At 39.1% G+C, this 15,060-nt stretch overlaps 1 protein-coding gene across 1 annotated transcript in view; it reads right to left on the minus strand.

The window, feature by feature from the left end:
* Cht6 (Chitinase 6) overlaps positions 1 to 15,060 on the minus strand; it is a 267,684-nt gene that overhangs the window by 90,030 nt on the left and 162,594 nt on the right. Inside the window, exon 11 of the mRNA XM_067779453.1 lies at positions 6,677 to 15,057. Coding sequence (XP_067635554.1) covers positions 6,677 to 15,057 — 8,381 coding nt within the window. The remainder of the gene's footprint in view (positions 1 to 6,676; positions 15,058 to 15,060) is intronic.

The raw sequence follows: 15,060 nt of genomic DNA on the forward strand, positions 1-15,060 counted from the left end.
ATGACGCAGAATAGACAATTGGTAAAATTTTGGACAATGGGCGTGGCACCGCACACTTTTAAAAGAAGGTAATTTAAAAGTTTTGCAAGCTGTAATTTGGCAGCTGAGTATGTAATGTTCGGTTACACCCGAACTTAGCCTTCCTTACTTGTTTTCGTATAATTTTAATATAAGCGCGTATATAGTTATTATTGTAAATATGTACATATATATTTTTGTTATATATAAAAAATATATGTAAAATGTGTCAATTTTGTAATAAGGTTTTGCTATTTACATACGTACATTTCAACAAAAAAAAAATTTATAAAAAGTATTGTATATTTTTTTGTTTTATTGTGAGTTTACAATTTTCTTTATACACGAATGTACATACATAGAAATATATATAAATATTTAATAACTAAACCAATTGTGTGCTTGTGACTTAAATTATTTTTGAATTGAAATTTTTTTTTAATATAAGAAATAAAAAAAATTATAAAATTATTAGAGCTAAATATAAGAGTGTAAGTGTATGCATATAAAGATTGAGTAAAGTAAAGTGAGTATGTAACAAATTAAATACGTAAGAAGAACAAGAGAAGAATTGAGCAATAAAATTTTTGAAACAAAACTTAGCTGAATCAAAAAAAAAAAAAAATAATAAAATTGTTTTCAATAAATGCTCGGCATTTATTTCTTGTTGTTGTTAGAATGATATATGTAGCTCAAAAGCTACACTCACGGAAAAAAGTATTGGTACAGAGACTTTTTACAATTTTCGTTTGGCTTTGCTTAAGCAAAACAGTTTTCGTAATTTTTTATAAAAGCATGCACAAATATTAAACAAAATCAATACAAACTAAAGTTTAAGATCTTACGCGAAATTCGCAGTAAAACTTTAAAATTTTCACTAAGAATTTTCAGAATTTTTCGGTGTATGCAGTTTTGTAGATCATTTATACATTTAATACGATAAAGTGTCTTATTTTTTGAAATTTTCTGATTTTTGACAATTTTTATTGTCAGCGTAGTTGAGCATGAGATGATGCTCCGGCCAAGAAAGTGTTTCTATCGGAACCCGCCTATGGAAGCAGAGGTAGAGGGCGGCCCCCACTCCGTTGGAAGGACCAGGTGGAAAAAGATTTAAACTCCCTTGGTGTGACCAATTGGCGCCGGTTGGCGGAGCGAAGGAGCGACTGGCGCGCCTTGTTGGACGGCCATAACCGTTTAGACGGTTAAGCGCCAATTAAGTAAGTAAGTAAGTAATTGTGCATTTTATTCCATACAAGCTTTTGAACGGTTTTCTTTTATAAGGAAGATATGCTGAACTAAAGCTGACAAAAAAAAAAATTTGCCAAAAATCAGAAAATTTTATTTTAGGAGATTAAGGTAAAAACTTTGCTGCACTAAAATTTAGAACTGCATACTCAGAAAAATTCCAAAATTTCTCACAGATAATTTTGAAAAATTTTACTCAATTTTCAAGGTTAATTCGAATTTTCACAAATTTTCCATAATATCCAAACTTGGGTTTACATTGTCTTTTTTTGCATATTTTTTTACATAAAAAGACTGAAAATTACATTGCTTAAGCAAAACTATGTGAAAACTGTTAAAAGTCTTTGGACCAACGCTTTGTCGGTGAGTGTATATGTGACCTTATATTAGATTTGTCATTTTCCTATAAACCAATATAAGAATTCGTTTCCTTCAACGTCATCATGCTTATTCAAAGAGCGTGTTGATGAATATGTAAATATGTAGTTATGCAATTTTAATTTTATTTAAGATTTTTTTTTTCGTAAAGCATATGAATATGTGTAGCAAAAGCAGCGGCATAGCAAGCATTTTTTTGTTTCAATTTGAGCTTAAAATGCTAATCGTATTATTTTGAAGAAACATATTTAAGTATGTATTTGCATGCTTTTAGGTTTTAGATTGGTATTAAGTTAAGTTGATACATATGTACGTTACCGATTCCTTAGGAAAAAAAAACTTATTTATAAAACTAAACAATTAAGGTATTTAAAAGTCAAAAACTTGTCTATAAGATTGACGGAGTATAGACAGGGACAGTGAACGCTTTTCTCTTTTTAAGAAATATCTAACGGTTCGGTCATAACCAAACTTTTTATATTCAATGCATAATTAAGGTGGTTGGCTTGATTTTTCAGTTAAGCAACATGCTTTTGAAATCTTACTTTTTCGAATATCGAATAACTTCTTTGTTTTAAATTTTTTGGTTAATTAATCTCTGCAAGTCACGTGCACGACATAGAACTCAAAGCTATATAGTTCCATGGTTTAATTCCATGCTTATAAATGGCAACGTCAACGCCACATTAGGGCATGCATATTTTCAGGTAAATGGCCACTGAAAGCGTCTTTTCTAGTTATTGCTAGCTAATTGAATATCGGAAACTCTAATGGCAAACGCGGGTAGTTCCATATGCTGATGTTACCAACTGTGCTGATAGTTATCATCCTTTCTCCCTTCACCTGTCCCTCGCATAACGGCAAGACCACTTTCTGAGTCAGAGCATTTAATATAACTAAGCCAGCGAAATATTCGGCCTTTTATTTATTGCACTCTTAAGTAATTTGCGATATTTTATAATGTACCCTATATAAAATGCTGAGAGGCCAATCCTACCAAAACGGAGCTATTCCCGCTTATCAAGCAAACAAGAATTTTTGATTGTCGAAACTCAACGGCAGAAGTAAGCCTAGAACCGAACATGACACAGTACTTTTTAAGCACTGCTAACCAGTGGATAATCAAGTCATCAATCGGATCTGAATAGCCTAGTTGAATGGGATGTAATGCAATGTCACTAAAAATGCCGAAAGGTAAGCTTCACAAGGATATCCAACCAATCCCTCGAGCATATTGTGGCGAATATTAGCAACACTATGATATTAGTAAATAATCACAATAACAAAGAAAGCAAGCAGCCACACTTATATACAAGGCAACGAAGAATATTCCACACACATAACCAGCAGTTTGAAGCAAGAGATTATTTCACATACATATATGTAGTCATCAGCTAAGAGCACAAGTTGTTACTCACATATACACGCGTGTAGCTAAATACCCAAGTATGAGATACAACTGTGCCAGAATGCATGTTCGTGAAAAGTCTAGACTTTAGGAGAAATATGCGAACGAGGTAATAGAGAGTACAAAAGCAGCGCCAGCTGAGGAATAACTAATCAGTTTGATTTTGTGAAGTATAATTGTGGAGTACTACTCCCAATGTAGTCTAAATAAAAATCATTTTACAATACTGAATATTTGAGTTATTTATTCGACAGTTCAGCGATTCGAACGTTAGCAGAAGGTGCATAGTAATCAGGGATTTCACAAAATTCCTTTCAATATGATTCATGATTATACCATTAAGTAAGTCATTAGCTTCGTAGACATAGGCGTTACAATGAAACCTAAGCTCGACTTTAAATGGCACATATAATATTGTATGATCTGAACCAAAGGAAATTCATACCTCGGCAAATGATGGTCTACGGAATTCAATGATCCATTTATGTATTGCTTCTCTTCCAATTTGCGTCGTGCTCCTCTCGATTTTCCTTACAAATTGGCCGGACGGGACCTACATGTTTTATGCCGGCTCCGAACGGCATCTGCAAGGCAGATGAGTTTTCACTGAGAGCTTTTCATGGCAGAAATACACCCGGAGCGCTTGCCAAACACTGCCGAGGGGCGACCCCGCTTAGAAAAATTTTCTTCTAATTGAAAAACCTTATTTCTAAAATTTTGATGTTGCTTGCTCGGGGTGTGAACCCAGGGGATACGATGTGGTAGGCGGAGCACACTACCATCACACCACGGTGTCCGTCAATAGTGATTAAATTGGAAATATCTGGTTGAGAGATAGATATAAAGAGCATAAAGGCACCTGAGTGGAGGTTTGGGAAATTCCATACACGCTTTCTATGTCGGTATTGTCGTTTCTCGCTCAATACACAGGGTGCTGAAGTAATATAAAAGTTAGGCTTAGTACGGTTACAACAAAGAAAATTAATAACACTTATGGATCTCGACAAAACTTTTTGATTTTGTATTTCAATATATTTCCAGATTTCATACAATATTTTTGAAACAGAAATTTTCGAAGGTGAAGCGCATGGCTCAACTATATGGTTGGTTCATCTCATCAGCTGATTTTATTTTTTTCATTTCACAAAAGGAGATTGCAAACTCAAAATGAAATCAACACATTGTCAACATTTTCTTACAACGCACAAAAACTGCTAAATTTTATGTTTTCATTCCATTCCATTCACCTAACACCATCACGTAGATTTTGACAATCTGAACAAAGGTATGTTGTTGCTGTAGAGATGAGCGAACCATATATGTAGTTGGGCCATGATGAAGCGGGAATCGAATAATTGTCACACCTGTCATGGTAATGGTTGGAATATCTCCATCACAGCGACTGAAAGTTCGATGTAAATTGCACCGAAAGCCTCAAAAAGAGCAACGCGACTGAATAGTAGTGATTGCCATTATTGATAAGCGTGATTGTGAACTACGGCTAAAATTGTACTGCTCTTCTAACACTGTTCAGTGGCAGTCACCGTGAAATATTGCAGAAATTGAGAAGACCCACATGCAGAATTTTATAAAGATCAGCCATCTTTTGTTTTTGTAATATTTTTGAAAATAAGAATCATTGCCCTGTGCCCTATAAACGTTAATTCATTCTAAACTTTGCGTAGACGATGTGAGTATTTATGCTGCATTAAAGAAGGGTTGGAGAAAAGCAATTAACCCCTTTCTGTCAAACACAAACAAAGCACTATTAAGGACTAGCTTAACCCTTATGAATTGAACATAAAAATTTATTAAATAGAAACAGTAGCAAGAAAGAGCGACAGTGAGTGAAAGAAAAAGAAAGAGAGAAAAGATTGAAAGAAACATACTGTGTTGCAGTGGACAGTGGGATCCCGATAAAAATTTAACATGCAAATGCAGCAACAGTGCGATCTATATGGACAATTTTTTTGTTGCATTGGCATGTCAAATATTCATCGGAATCTGGAACACCGTCCATTGGAATACAGGGAAAATTATTTCAAATTTTGGCTTTCTTGTTATGAAAACGTTACACAGGTGTTAAGAAGCGTACGCAATCAAATTATTTTTTTTTCATAAAATGTACATATATATTTTTATATTTGTTTACTCTTATATATAAACGCAGCTTATTAATTACAAACTCAACGCTGTGGACACAAATAATGATAAGACTAGATATTTATAAACTAATTATATATTTTTTCTGAGTGCTTCCAGTTTAAGGCCTGTATGCTGTATGCGCAAGACAAATTAAGTGCCAATTGTCAATATACTGCCTTCTTAGTGAAATTTAACAGCTGTTTTCCATTTTTTACAAGTGCTCTTGACAGTTAGAGCTGTTTTTGTTTTTGTAAGTAATAGAACGCAAACAACAGTATTTTGTACAACCGTGGGTGATCACATGCTTGCAAACGAACGCAGCGCTCAAGACAATACCCGTGTTCCAATGGTCAGTGATCCATATCGCGGTACAAATTTAACATGCTAGTTCAAAACTTGCTATATCGGTAGTTGGTCACTGTCCGTTGGAACAAAGGGGGTGTTATATATAAACTAGGGTTGCCTTGTTTTTTACAAACCAGTATTAGTTCAATACTTCATGAGAAATACGCGCTGCCAAAAAAATGCAGACGTGGCATTATCAGCGTATTTCTGAAATTAATTTATTTTTTTTCGCTGCGTACATCAGACAGGCTTTAACCCGATTTTGACAATACATATACTTATTATTTTTTCGCTCGCTGTTTCTTTGCTTAGCGCGGTATCCACATGGCAAGAAATTAAAAAGTTTCATACAAATAATGCTCAAGATAACTTTCGTTGGCCAAGTAGTATCCACCCCTGTTGAAAACTCATACGTTTTCTGCTACCTTCATCTTAAGATTTTTTAGCAAACGTGCACAGCGATGCCTTGGTTCCACCAATAAATATATGTGCGTCTCATTATTTCTTGAGCAGCAACGCTGCAAGAACACAGTCGGATAAATAACAGGAAGACCAGTTACTATATATATGAATGGAATTTGCAGTTCTAGCCGAGTGAAAGTGTATTTTTCTCTTGTTTAGTGTATTCTCTTTAATTTAAGTGCATTTTCACTTTGAATTTTAATGTTAATTTTAACAAATTTTCTTCTAATGCATTGCTGAATCGGACTGTCATGTCTTACAGGGAAGTGATGGCGCTACATAGAGAACAGAGAGATAAAGGAAACGTCCAAATTACTTGGCTGCTACTATTTTTACTATTTTATTATATGTAAATTTTCTTGAACGTTTTCCTTTGATGTGGATACCATGCTTTTACTACAATTCTCAACTCGACATGTATCGCTCTTATTCACTTAAATACTAAATTTATATAGCGAGAGACGCGCTGAGCGCAACTTCGTATATATTCACTCTCTCATAAATTTGACCAATAAGCGCGTGTGTCTAAGATGCGTCGAGAGAGAGAGAGAGAGATTTAATGTCTGTATTATTCACTTGACCTATATAAATATGTATGTAATATGTTATTCATTTATTAAAAAAAAAAAAAAAAAAAAAGCTAAACTAAAAGCTTAAGCCACTTCGGTATTTTACGTTAAATTTACGATTCTCACTCTCGGTATGCTTGTTGCTATTATTGACCCTGTGGGCATTTCTGTCACCGACTCATCGGCAGCACTCATGCTGCTGCTTTGACTTTCGTAACCCTCATCGGAATTTTTAACTTCCTCTGGTGTAAATGTTACTGTGGCATTTTCGGGCGCAACTGTTACCTTGTGCTTTCTACCAGCTTTTCCATTACGCGCTCTATGCTTACGTGATTTATTTTTACGTTGCACATGCGTTTCGTTGTTATTACTTGGTAATTTGTTAACTTCGACGCCATTACTATATAAGGCATATGACGCCTCGTTCGCAATGCTACTACTATTTTTACTACTACTACTAATATTACCAACACTGTAAGATGTTTGCATAGACACATAACCCTCAGCAGTGTTGTGCGTATTTGCATCAGGTTCGTGTATTAAATTGTTTGGTGCCTCAACTACAGAGGCAAAATTATTTGAGTATTCCGCATACGTATCAGCGTTACTCTCTTCGGTTTGTATGTGCGTGTGTGTTTCGGTGTTGTTCGTTTGAGTGTTTTCAGCCGAGTTTGTGCGATCAACTTTACTGAGTATAACTTTGTCAAGATTAGCTATAGTTATGACTAGTGGGGAGGATTCATTGGATTCGGGTCGTAAAAGTGGTAAGGGTACAACAGGTCTTACGTATGTACTTGATTTCAAGACAACAGCATTGCCATCTGTTGTCGTTGGTGTAGTGGGCGTGGTGGTAGTCGTTTCCAGCGTATTACTCTTAGCATCATCTATGTTATAGTTTTGACTGTAAATTGCCTCAACTGCGTTTGAGCTCGTGTGCTCTGGCATGTTGGTTGTGCTTTCGGACTCAAAATTGTTGCTCACATCTGTTGCTGTGGATTCCAATAAATTGGTGTTAGCTACATAAGGTATGTTATTAACGTCATTACTTTGAGGTGTGAAAACGGGATAGGGGCGCTCAGTTGTGGTTGTTGTGTTAATAGTCGGTAATGTTGTAATCATGTTTATGTTTCGATTTTGGCTTTCGGCGTTTACGTTATCGTCTATGGTTTCGTTTACGTTTTGGTTTATGTTCTCATCTTCATCAAAGACATTTTTAGGTGTTGTTGCGAATACATAGTACACATTATTTATAGAATCAAAGACCCTACCTTGCCTTGCTTCATCGAAAAGACCTTCCAACGAAATGGTCGAGGTCTCCACTGCACTGCGTATCACATCAGGTATCAATGCTTTACCGTTACGCTGTTCCAACGTTGTACGTATCTGTGCACTCTCCGTAGAATAAGCATATTGTGGCACATAGTACGGACCTTCCTCGGGCAAACTGTTTCGTACGGGTACTGAGTTTTGCACCGGCACGTAGTTTTGTACGGGTCCTAGGTTTTGATCGGGCAATGAGTTTCGTACAGGTGCTGCGCCAGTCAAGTCTGTAGGTGTATAATCGGTTACCGAGCTGTGACTATCCACAGAAATATCACTGCCATCGACTAAGTGCACATATTTCACCACGCTGATTTCACCTAAACGCTCGAGTGATGGTAAAGACACAACCATTATTGGCGACGAACTTATAGGTTGAATAAACTCTTGATTTGCTTTCGATTTTCGTCGCACTTTTTCTTCTTTCGAAGTTATCTCTACAATGCGATTAACTTCGACAACTTTGTGTTCGGGTTCTGTACGCTCGGGCACCAGGCGACCAATGAAATTCACCTCTTCGTCTATTGGTGCTGGTGACGTTTGCTCTTCATCCGTTAACGTAAATACATGCACGAGTGTGGTGGTAGGGATTTGCGGCGTCGTATAACCATCACGCTCCACATCTGTCTCATTGTCCTGTGAAGAGATTTTATTAGCATTGTTAGCATGATACAAATCAGTGTTCGTGTCACCGCTGGTGTTGAAAGTGTTTGCGGTGCGTGGTGTGGTGGTTATAAAACCTTGTTCAACACTCACAACTGTGGGGTGATCATCATTTTCTGTGATTGTGTTTTGTCTGAGGTGATCTTGTGTATCGGGTTGCTGTTGTTCTGGTTCTTGTTCTTGTTGTTCTTGATCTGTTGGTGTTTGTTTACCGCCCGAATTGGTGATCATTGGTTTAAGAGTAGTGTGCTTTTTACTATTGATATCAAATATTTTCTTGTTACGTGCATTTAGTGCTTCAATATTTATGTCTTCAATGAGTGAATTGTCATTATTATTGGGTTCCGGTGTCTCTGTGGATGTGGCTGTGTATTTCCGTTCATATAAACGTGTATTGATTGGTATAAATAGTGCCGGTTTAGTTGGTTTTAACGGTTTGAGTGCGAGATTTGGCGGTGGCACACCCTGCGGACGATTAATGACACGCGGTTTATTTGTGGCGCGCGTATTACCCGGCGTACTCGTACCGTAGCGATTACCGACGTTTAAGCGTCCAGGGCCTGAAAGTGGCAGACGTACACGTGTATTGAAGGGAACATTACCTGCGTGTGGTGTGGAAGATGTATTTAGTGCCGGCCTAAACCCAGGTGGTGCACGGTTGTCCTTGGGTTGGATTTTGGTTGGTGTAAGTTTTGCGTTATCCTCTACTGCGCCTGAATCTTCTGCTTCCTCCTCTTCATATTCCTCTTCCTCATCTTCCTCTTCATCTTCTTCGGTGGCCTCTTCATCTTCTACCGCTGCTTTCTCGTTGTCCTCTGTAACTGTTTCTTTGTTTTCTGTAACCGCATGCAATACAGGTATAGGCGGTCTTGTAAATAACTGTGTTGGCGGTGTCACTGGTCTAAGCGTCACAAACGCTTGTGCTGTCTGCGTTCTTGCAGTAGTGGAAGTATCTTCAACCTCCTCGTCTTCTTCCTCTTTGCCTTCGTTTCCATCATTATACTCTTCATTTGCATCGTCCGCATTTCCATTATCACCATCTGTTACGGGCACGCGCTTGCCATTCTCAAAACGGAAACGTTTCGACTCAGGCAATAACTGACTACGTGGTACAAAACCTGCGCCAGTATTGCGATTACCCAAACTGAATGGTTGGAAACTTCCGAATTTGCGTCGCACAAATTTTCGTTTTGTTGTAGTTGAGAATGGCGTTGGTGTTGTCGATGTGGCTATGCTGAAAGGTTTGCCCGGTACGTATGGACGTTTGGCTACCAGCTTGCGTCGGAATGTAGGACGTGTGAGCGGCGTTCTGCTGGTTGTGGTAGTTACAACGGCCACGTTATCTTCTTCGCTCACGTTTACACTTTCAATTTTTTGTGGTGTCGCTATATGCACTGGCCCACCTAAACCGAATGGACGTCTGATTGGTATGAATTTCGGTTGTGTTGCATTCGATTTATCGTTATCGCCACTTCCTGGTAGCTCGTTGCTCGTTATAACTGTTGAAGTATTTTCATAAGGTAGTAATTTTTTCAAGCGCGTTGATGTCACATTAAGTTTGAGCTCGTCGGTTTGCGCGCTTTCTTCAGTCGTATTGGTGTCCGCACTGCTAGTAATATTTGTGCGCGTGAATGTGAGTTTACTCAGACGATTGCGCTGTACATTTTCATCATCTACTATGTTTATTATTGGTAACTCTGTTGTTGTCTCTTCTTGTTCGGTTTGCTCTTCTTCATCATCTTCTTCTTCATATTCATCAGCTTCCTCGTCTTCCTCTGCGTCATTCGCATCTGTACTTTCTTCTTCATTGGCGCTAACGGCATATTCCTCATTTTCATCGTTACCATCTGTGTTTTCTGCGACGACAAAGACCTTCGTGGTACTTGTGGAGCGCGTCAAAACAAATGGTTGCCGTGTAGGCAGCGGTAAAGCTTTTGTGCTTACAGGCGCTTGTGCTGTAACCTCTTCACTAACATCGGAGTCTTCTTCGTCTTCGTTTTCTGCTTCACTCTCCTCTTCATGTTCCTCTTCAGCTACCTCTTCACCCTTTTTGCTTGTTTCCGTTTCGTTAGTTGACGTTACGCTATTGCCGAAACGCGCGCCAACCGTTCCATTACCGAAAAGCGTCGTTCTTGTCGTACTTAGTTTGTTATCGCTCGTCGTTACCGAAATAGCGTCGCTTGAATTATCGTTCTCAGTCAATGTGGCTTCGCTTTTGCGATTTACCGGTCTAACTAGTTTGCGTATAACTTTGCGTATACGCTTAGGTGTTGGTGAACTGTCGTTTATCACCGGACCCTCAGTTTCAGTTTCATTTACTTCAGAGTTTTCGGAATTTGTATGTTCTATACGCGCGCGTTCTACTTGAGGTTCGACCGTGTGTAAATCTGATCTAACAGTGTTGGTAGTATTAGTACTGCTAGAATTTGCGGAATTACTACTATCAGTATTACTAACATTACTATCATTAAGATTACTATCATTACTTATGGTATTCGTGTCGTTGTCGAGCCCGTCACCGGCGCCGATTGGACGACGGTACTTTAATACACGTATACGTCGCAGTGTGGGAGCTGGTATAGAGTTTGGAGTGCTTTCGGTTGTTGTGGTTGTGCTTGATTCGTCTTCCTCATCTGAGTTATCATCATAATCATCATCCTCTTCAACTTCATCATCACCAACATCATTTTTATCATTTACTAACGCATTTACCTGATTTTCTGTTGTTGTTGTTGCAGCTGTAGTTCTATTTCGTTTCAATTGGTACAATTTGGTTCTGGGCGTAAATAAGCTAGACGAGTTTCTTGCAGCACCTGTTTGGGGACTTTCGGTTGTTGTACTTGTTGTTGTAGTAGTAAATCTTGAGCGGTTGTATTGATATTTCTGAAAACGTCGTTTAGAATTAACTTCATTACCCTTAGAATTAGTGTTGTGATCTACATCATTATTATCATCATCATCATTATTAACATCATTGACATTATCAAATTTTGCAATTTGCTTGTCAGCCTCACGTTCTGCTTCATTAGCAGTCAAACTACTGTACCTACTATCTTTAGCCCTTAATTGGGTGTTAGTGTTAGTTTTAAGACTTAAGTTAAAGTTAGTTCGTTTGAGGTTAGTTCCTACTGTGCTAGTGCGATTAGTATTGCCGCGATTTGCGAGCAGGCCAGTTAAGGTGCTTTTTACATTGGGTCTAGGGGTAAAGGACCTGCGTTTCTGACCCAAATCTCTATTCTCACTGGAGTCTTTGGCTTCGCTCGAGTCGCCGACTTCGGGTTTGATTTGCTCGTCTGCGTTCGTTGCGTCTCTTAAGCTTTTTTTGGTATACGCTCTAACAGTTGTCTTGGCCTTGTTGGCTAGCAAAAGCTGCAGCTTTGAATTTATTACACCTTCATCGTTCTCATTTTTAGTTTGACTAGCCTTCACACGGTCTCTAAGTTTTTGTAAGCTATTCTGTATTTCGTTCGACGGCCTATTTGTTGTAACGCTTTCGTTAGGTTCAATGGGATTATCTTCATAGTTATCTTCAGTATTTTCATACTCGTCGTAATCGTCTACATTTTCCTCGTCCGTTTTTCGTTGCGTATTTCGTCGAAATGCGCGGAACTGTGGGCGCACGGAAAATTGCGTACGTGGGTTTTGGTATGTTGACTTGACTGACGCCAAAAGTTCATCGTTATATACATCACTGTCATCATAGTCATCTCTGTCCTCGTCACCGTCTACAACCTCGTTCTCCTCATCGTCTGGACCCTCATTTCTTTCATACACATTTATATTGATTATTGACGGCAATGGTCTGCTACTAGTCGTAGTTGGTCGCTTACGTTGATTGAAAGCAGTAAAAGTCGTTCGTCCAGTTGTCAAGTCTTCCTCATTCCTAACTGGTACCGCTGCTGTTGTTGATCTCACAAGATTAAACGCGCGCCGAGTCGTTGTGTCAAAACTTTCTGTCGCAGGCAACTCTTGTGCAGCTGTGGTAGCGCGCATCGGATTCAGTGATTTAAAATTACGAGACCTTGGCTCTTCTCTCTCAACGCTTTCGTTGTTAATATCTTCATCTTCCTCTAACTTAGGCGCTTGTGTGGTACGCACTGGTAGTGCGCGGTGTCGATTTGTTTGTCCAAACACTACTTTACTAGCAAAATTTGGTATCTGTGTCGTCGTTACGCCGTCGTCTTTATTATCTATCAGCAAGTTTCCAGGCAACTGTGTGGTACTCGTACTTAAACGACGTCTATTCAAGCTCGCATATGCGCGACGTGTTGTAGAGTCTTCAGTATTTTCATTCTTAGTCGTGCTTACTGCCACAGGAACTCTTTTGCTAGTTAGGCGTCTGCGTATTACAACTGGCGTGCGCGTCGTTTCTTCTGCAGCGGCGCTCGTTGTTGGTCGTAAACGATTGCGTATAACTAAAGTACGTCGGCTGTTACTTTCAGTGGTCGTTTCATCAACTGCTTCGTCCTTAGTTTCTTCAGAGGATGCGGCTTCTGTGGTGGTAATTCGAATACGTTTTCTTATCACAATTGGAGTCCGTGTTACTTCAGTTACGCCTTCGCTTTCTGTGGTTGTGTGTATACCTTCATCCGTATCTGTGGTGCCTTCAAGATTTTCCTTAAATTCCGTGCTGCTTTCATTATCTTCGCCCCCGTCTGTAACTACCGCAGCTTCGGTTATGTTCTCATCAACCTCCTCTGTTTCATTAAGGTTGTTTGTTCCATCTTCTGCATTTTCAGCTTCATCACTTTTAAAAGTTTGTGGACTGTCAGTATGTGTTTCTTCTCTGTTGATAATATCTTCTTCTATTGCGTTATTTCCTATTTTCCCTTCACTATCTGCTTTGCTAAAACTTAAATTTTCCACGCTATCAATCTCTTTTGTTGCGTTTGATTCTTTTAAGAGACTCTCACTTGTAATTTGAGGTCGTTTACGCCTTATTACATTATAAATATGATGTGTCGTTGTATCCTCTTCCGAAACTTTCGGCGTTATATCATCAAGCTTTGCAGTGCTCTGGGAGCTTTCATTCTTCTTTTCTGTATTATTTTTAGTCGATCTCGTGGGTGGTCGGTTGAAGACAGCATACTGCCGTCGTGTTGTGGCATTTTCTCCTTCATTCGTATCTTCCTCTTCTTTTTCTTCGCCGAGTTCATTTACGTTTTCGACATTTTCTTCTATAGCGCTCGATGTTGTGGTTCGGTTGCGTATTATCGATGCACGCCGCAGTGAGCTTGCAGTGGTGCTAGCTTCAGCGCGCTCTTTCGTACTTTCATTTACTTCGGTTGTAGTTCTAGCGGTGGTTGTTCTAAATCTATTTCGAGTAATGAAAGTGCGTCGAGTCGTGCTATCTTTGCTGTTCTGCGAGAAACCACTCTCGTTTTCCCCTTTATCTTCTGCGGTTCTAGTGGTTGTCGTTCTAAATCTATTTAGAATGGTCGGCCGCCGTCGTGAGGGGTTGTCTGTTGTTGTAACAGCGTCTGCTTGCTCATTTTCCACTTTTTCTTCTATGCTTTTCGCCGTCGTCGTCCTGTATCTATTTGGCGTATTCTGCCGCCGTCGAATTGAGCTGGCAGTGGTAGCTTCAGCGCCTTCTTCTTCGCTTTCCACTGCAGTTTTAGTTGTTATTCTAAATCTGTTTCGGGATATTAAAGTGCGCTGCGTTGTGCTATCATTGCTGTCCACTATGCGTTCATTCTCGCTCTGATCTTCTTCTTTTAGGGGTTGTGGCGTTGTGCTGCGAAACCTCAATCTATTGAGACCATTAAAAAAAGTTCGTCTAGTTGTTTGCTCTTGCGCTTCAGTGGGCGTGCTGCTTTCGGTATTTAAAACGTGTTTGGTATTCGTCTCAGTTTCCTCGTTTATTTGGTTTTCCTCTGCGGGTGTCGTACGCACGCGGCTCCTTAGTTTTGTAAATCGATTAAAAGAACTTCGAGCCGTTTCAGTCGCATTTTGAGACTCTTCTTCTGCCGCATTTTCGCCTGTTGTTTCTACAGATGATGCGGGGACTTCCGTCGCAGATTTGATTCGGTAAACTGTGCTATAGGCGCGCTTTGTCGTATTTTCCTCAGTCAGTTCCGTACTTTCCTCTGCTGGTGGGGCAATTGTAGTACGTAAGCGACTCAATTTGCCGTAGCTTCGCAGAGCACGCCCATCTTCGCTACGTTCATTGGAATCCTCCATATATATGGGTAATTTAATAGTTGGTGTTTCATGTTGTAATATTACTTCAGCGGTGGGATTACTTTGGGCAGAATCTAAGTCGGTTTCTATGGCCGAAAATTTTGTAATTTTTGAGACTGTTTCTCTAAACGTTTTACCAACACGATGCGTGGTGGTTTTGTTCTCATCATCTTCATCAACTTCATTATTCGCTGTGTCGCGCTCGTGTGTAGGTTTCTTTGTTGTTATTGCAAATATTTTTTCTAGTTCTTCTTTTGCATTTTTATCATCATCTTTCTCCTCTGTAAATACTGTAAATTTTGTTCCGATTGATTTTGCCCCCAG

Source organism: Eurosta solidaginis, chromosome 4 (genome assembly GCF_040869045.1).
Source record: "Eurosta solidaginis isolate ZX-2024a chromosome 4, ASM4086904v1, whole genome shotgun sequence".
Lineage (NCBI taxonomy): Eukaryota > Metazoa > Arthropoda > Insecta > Diptera > Tephritidae > Eurosta > Eurosta solidaginis.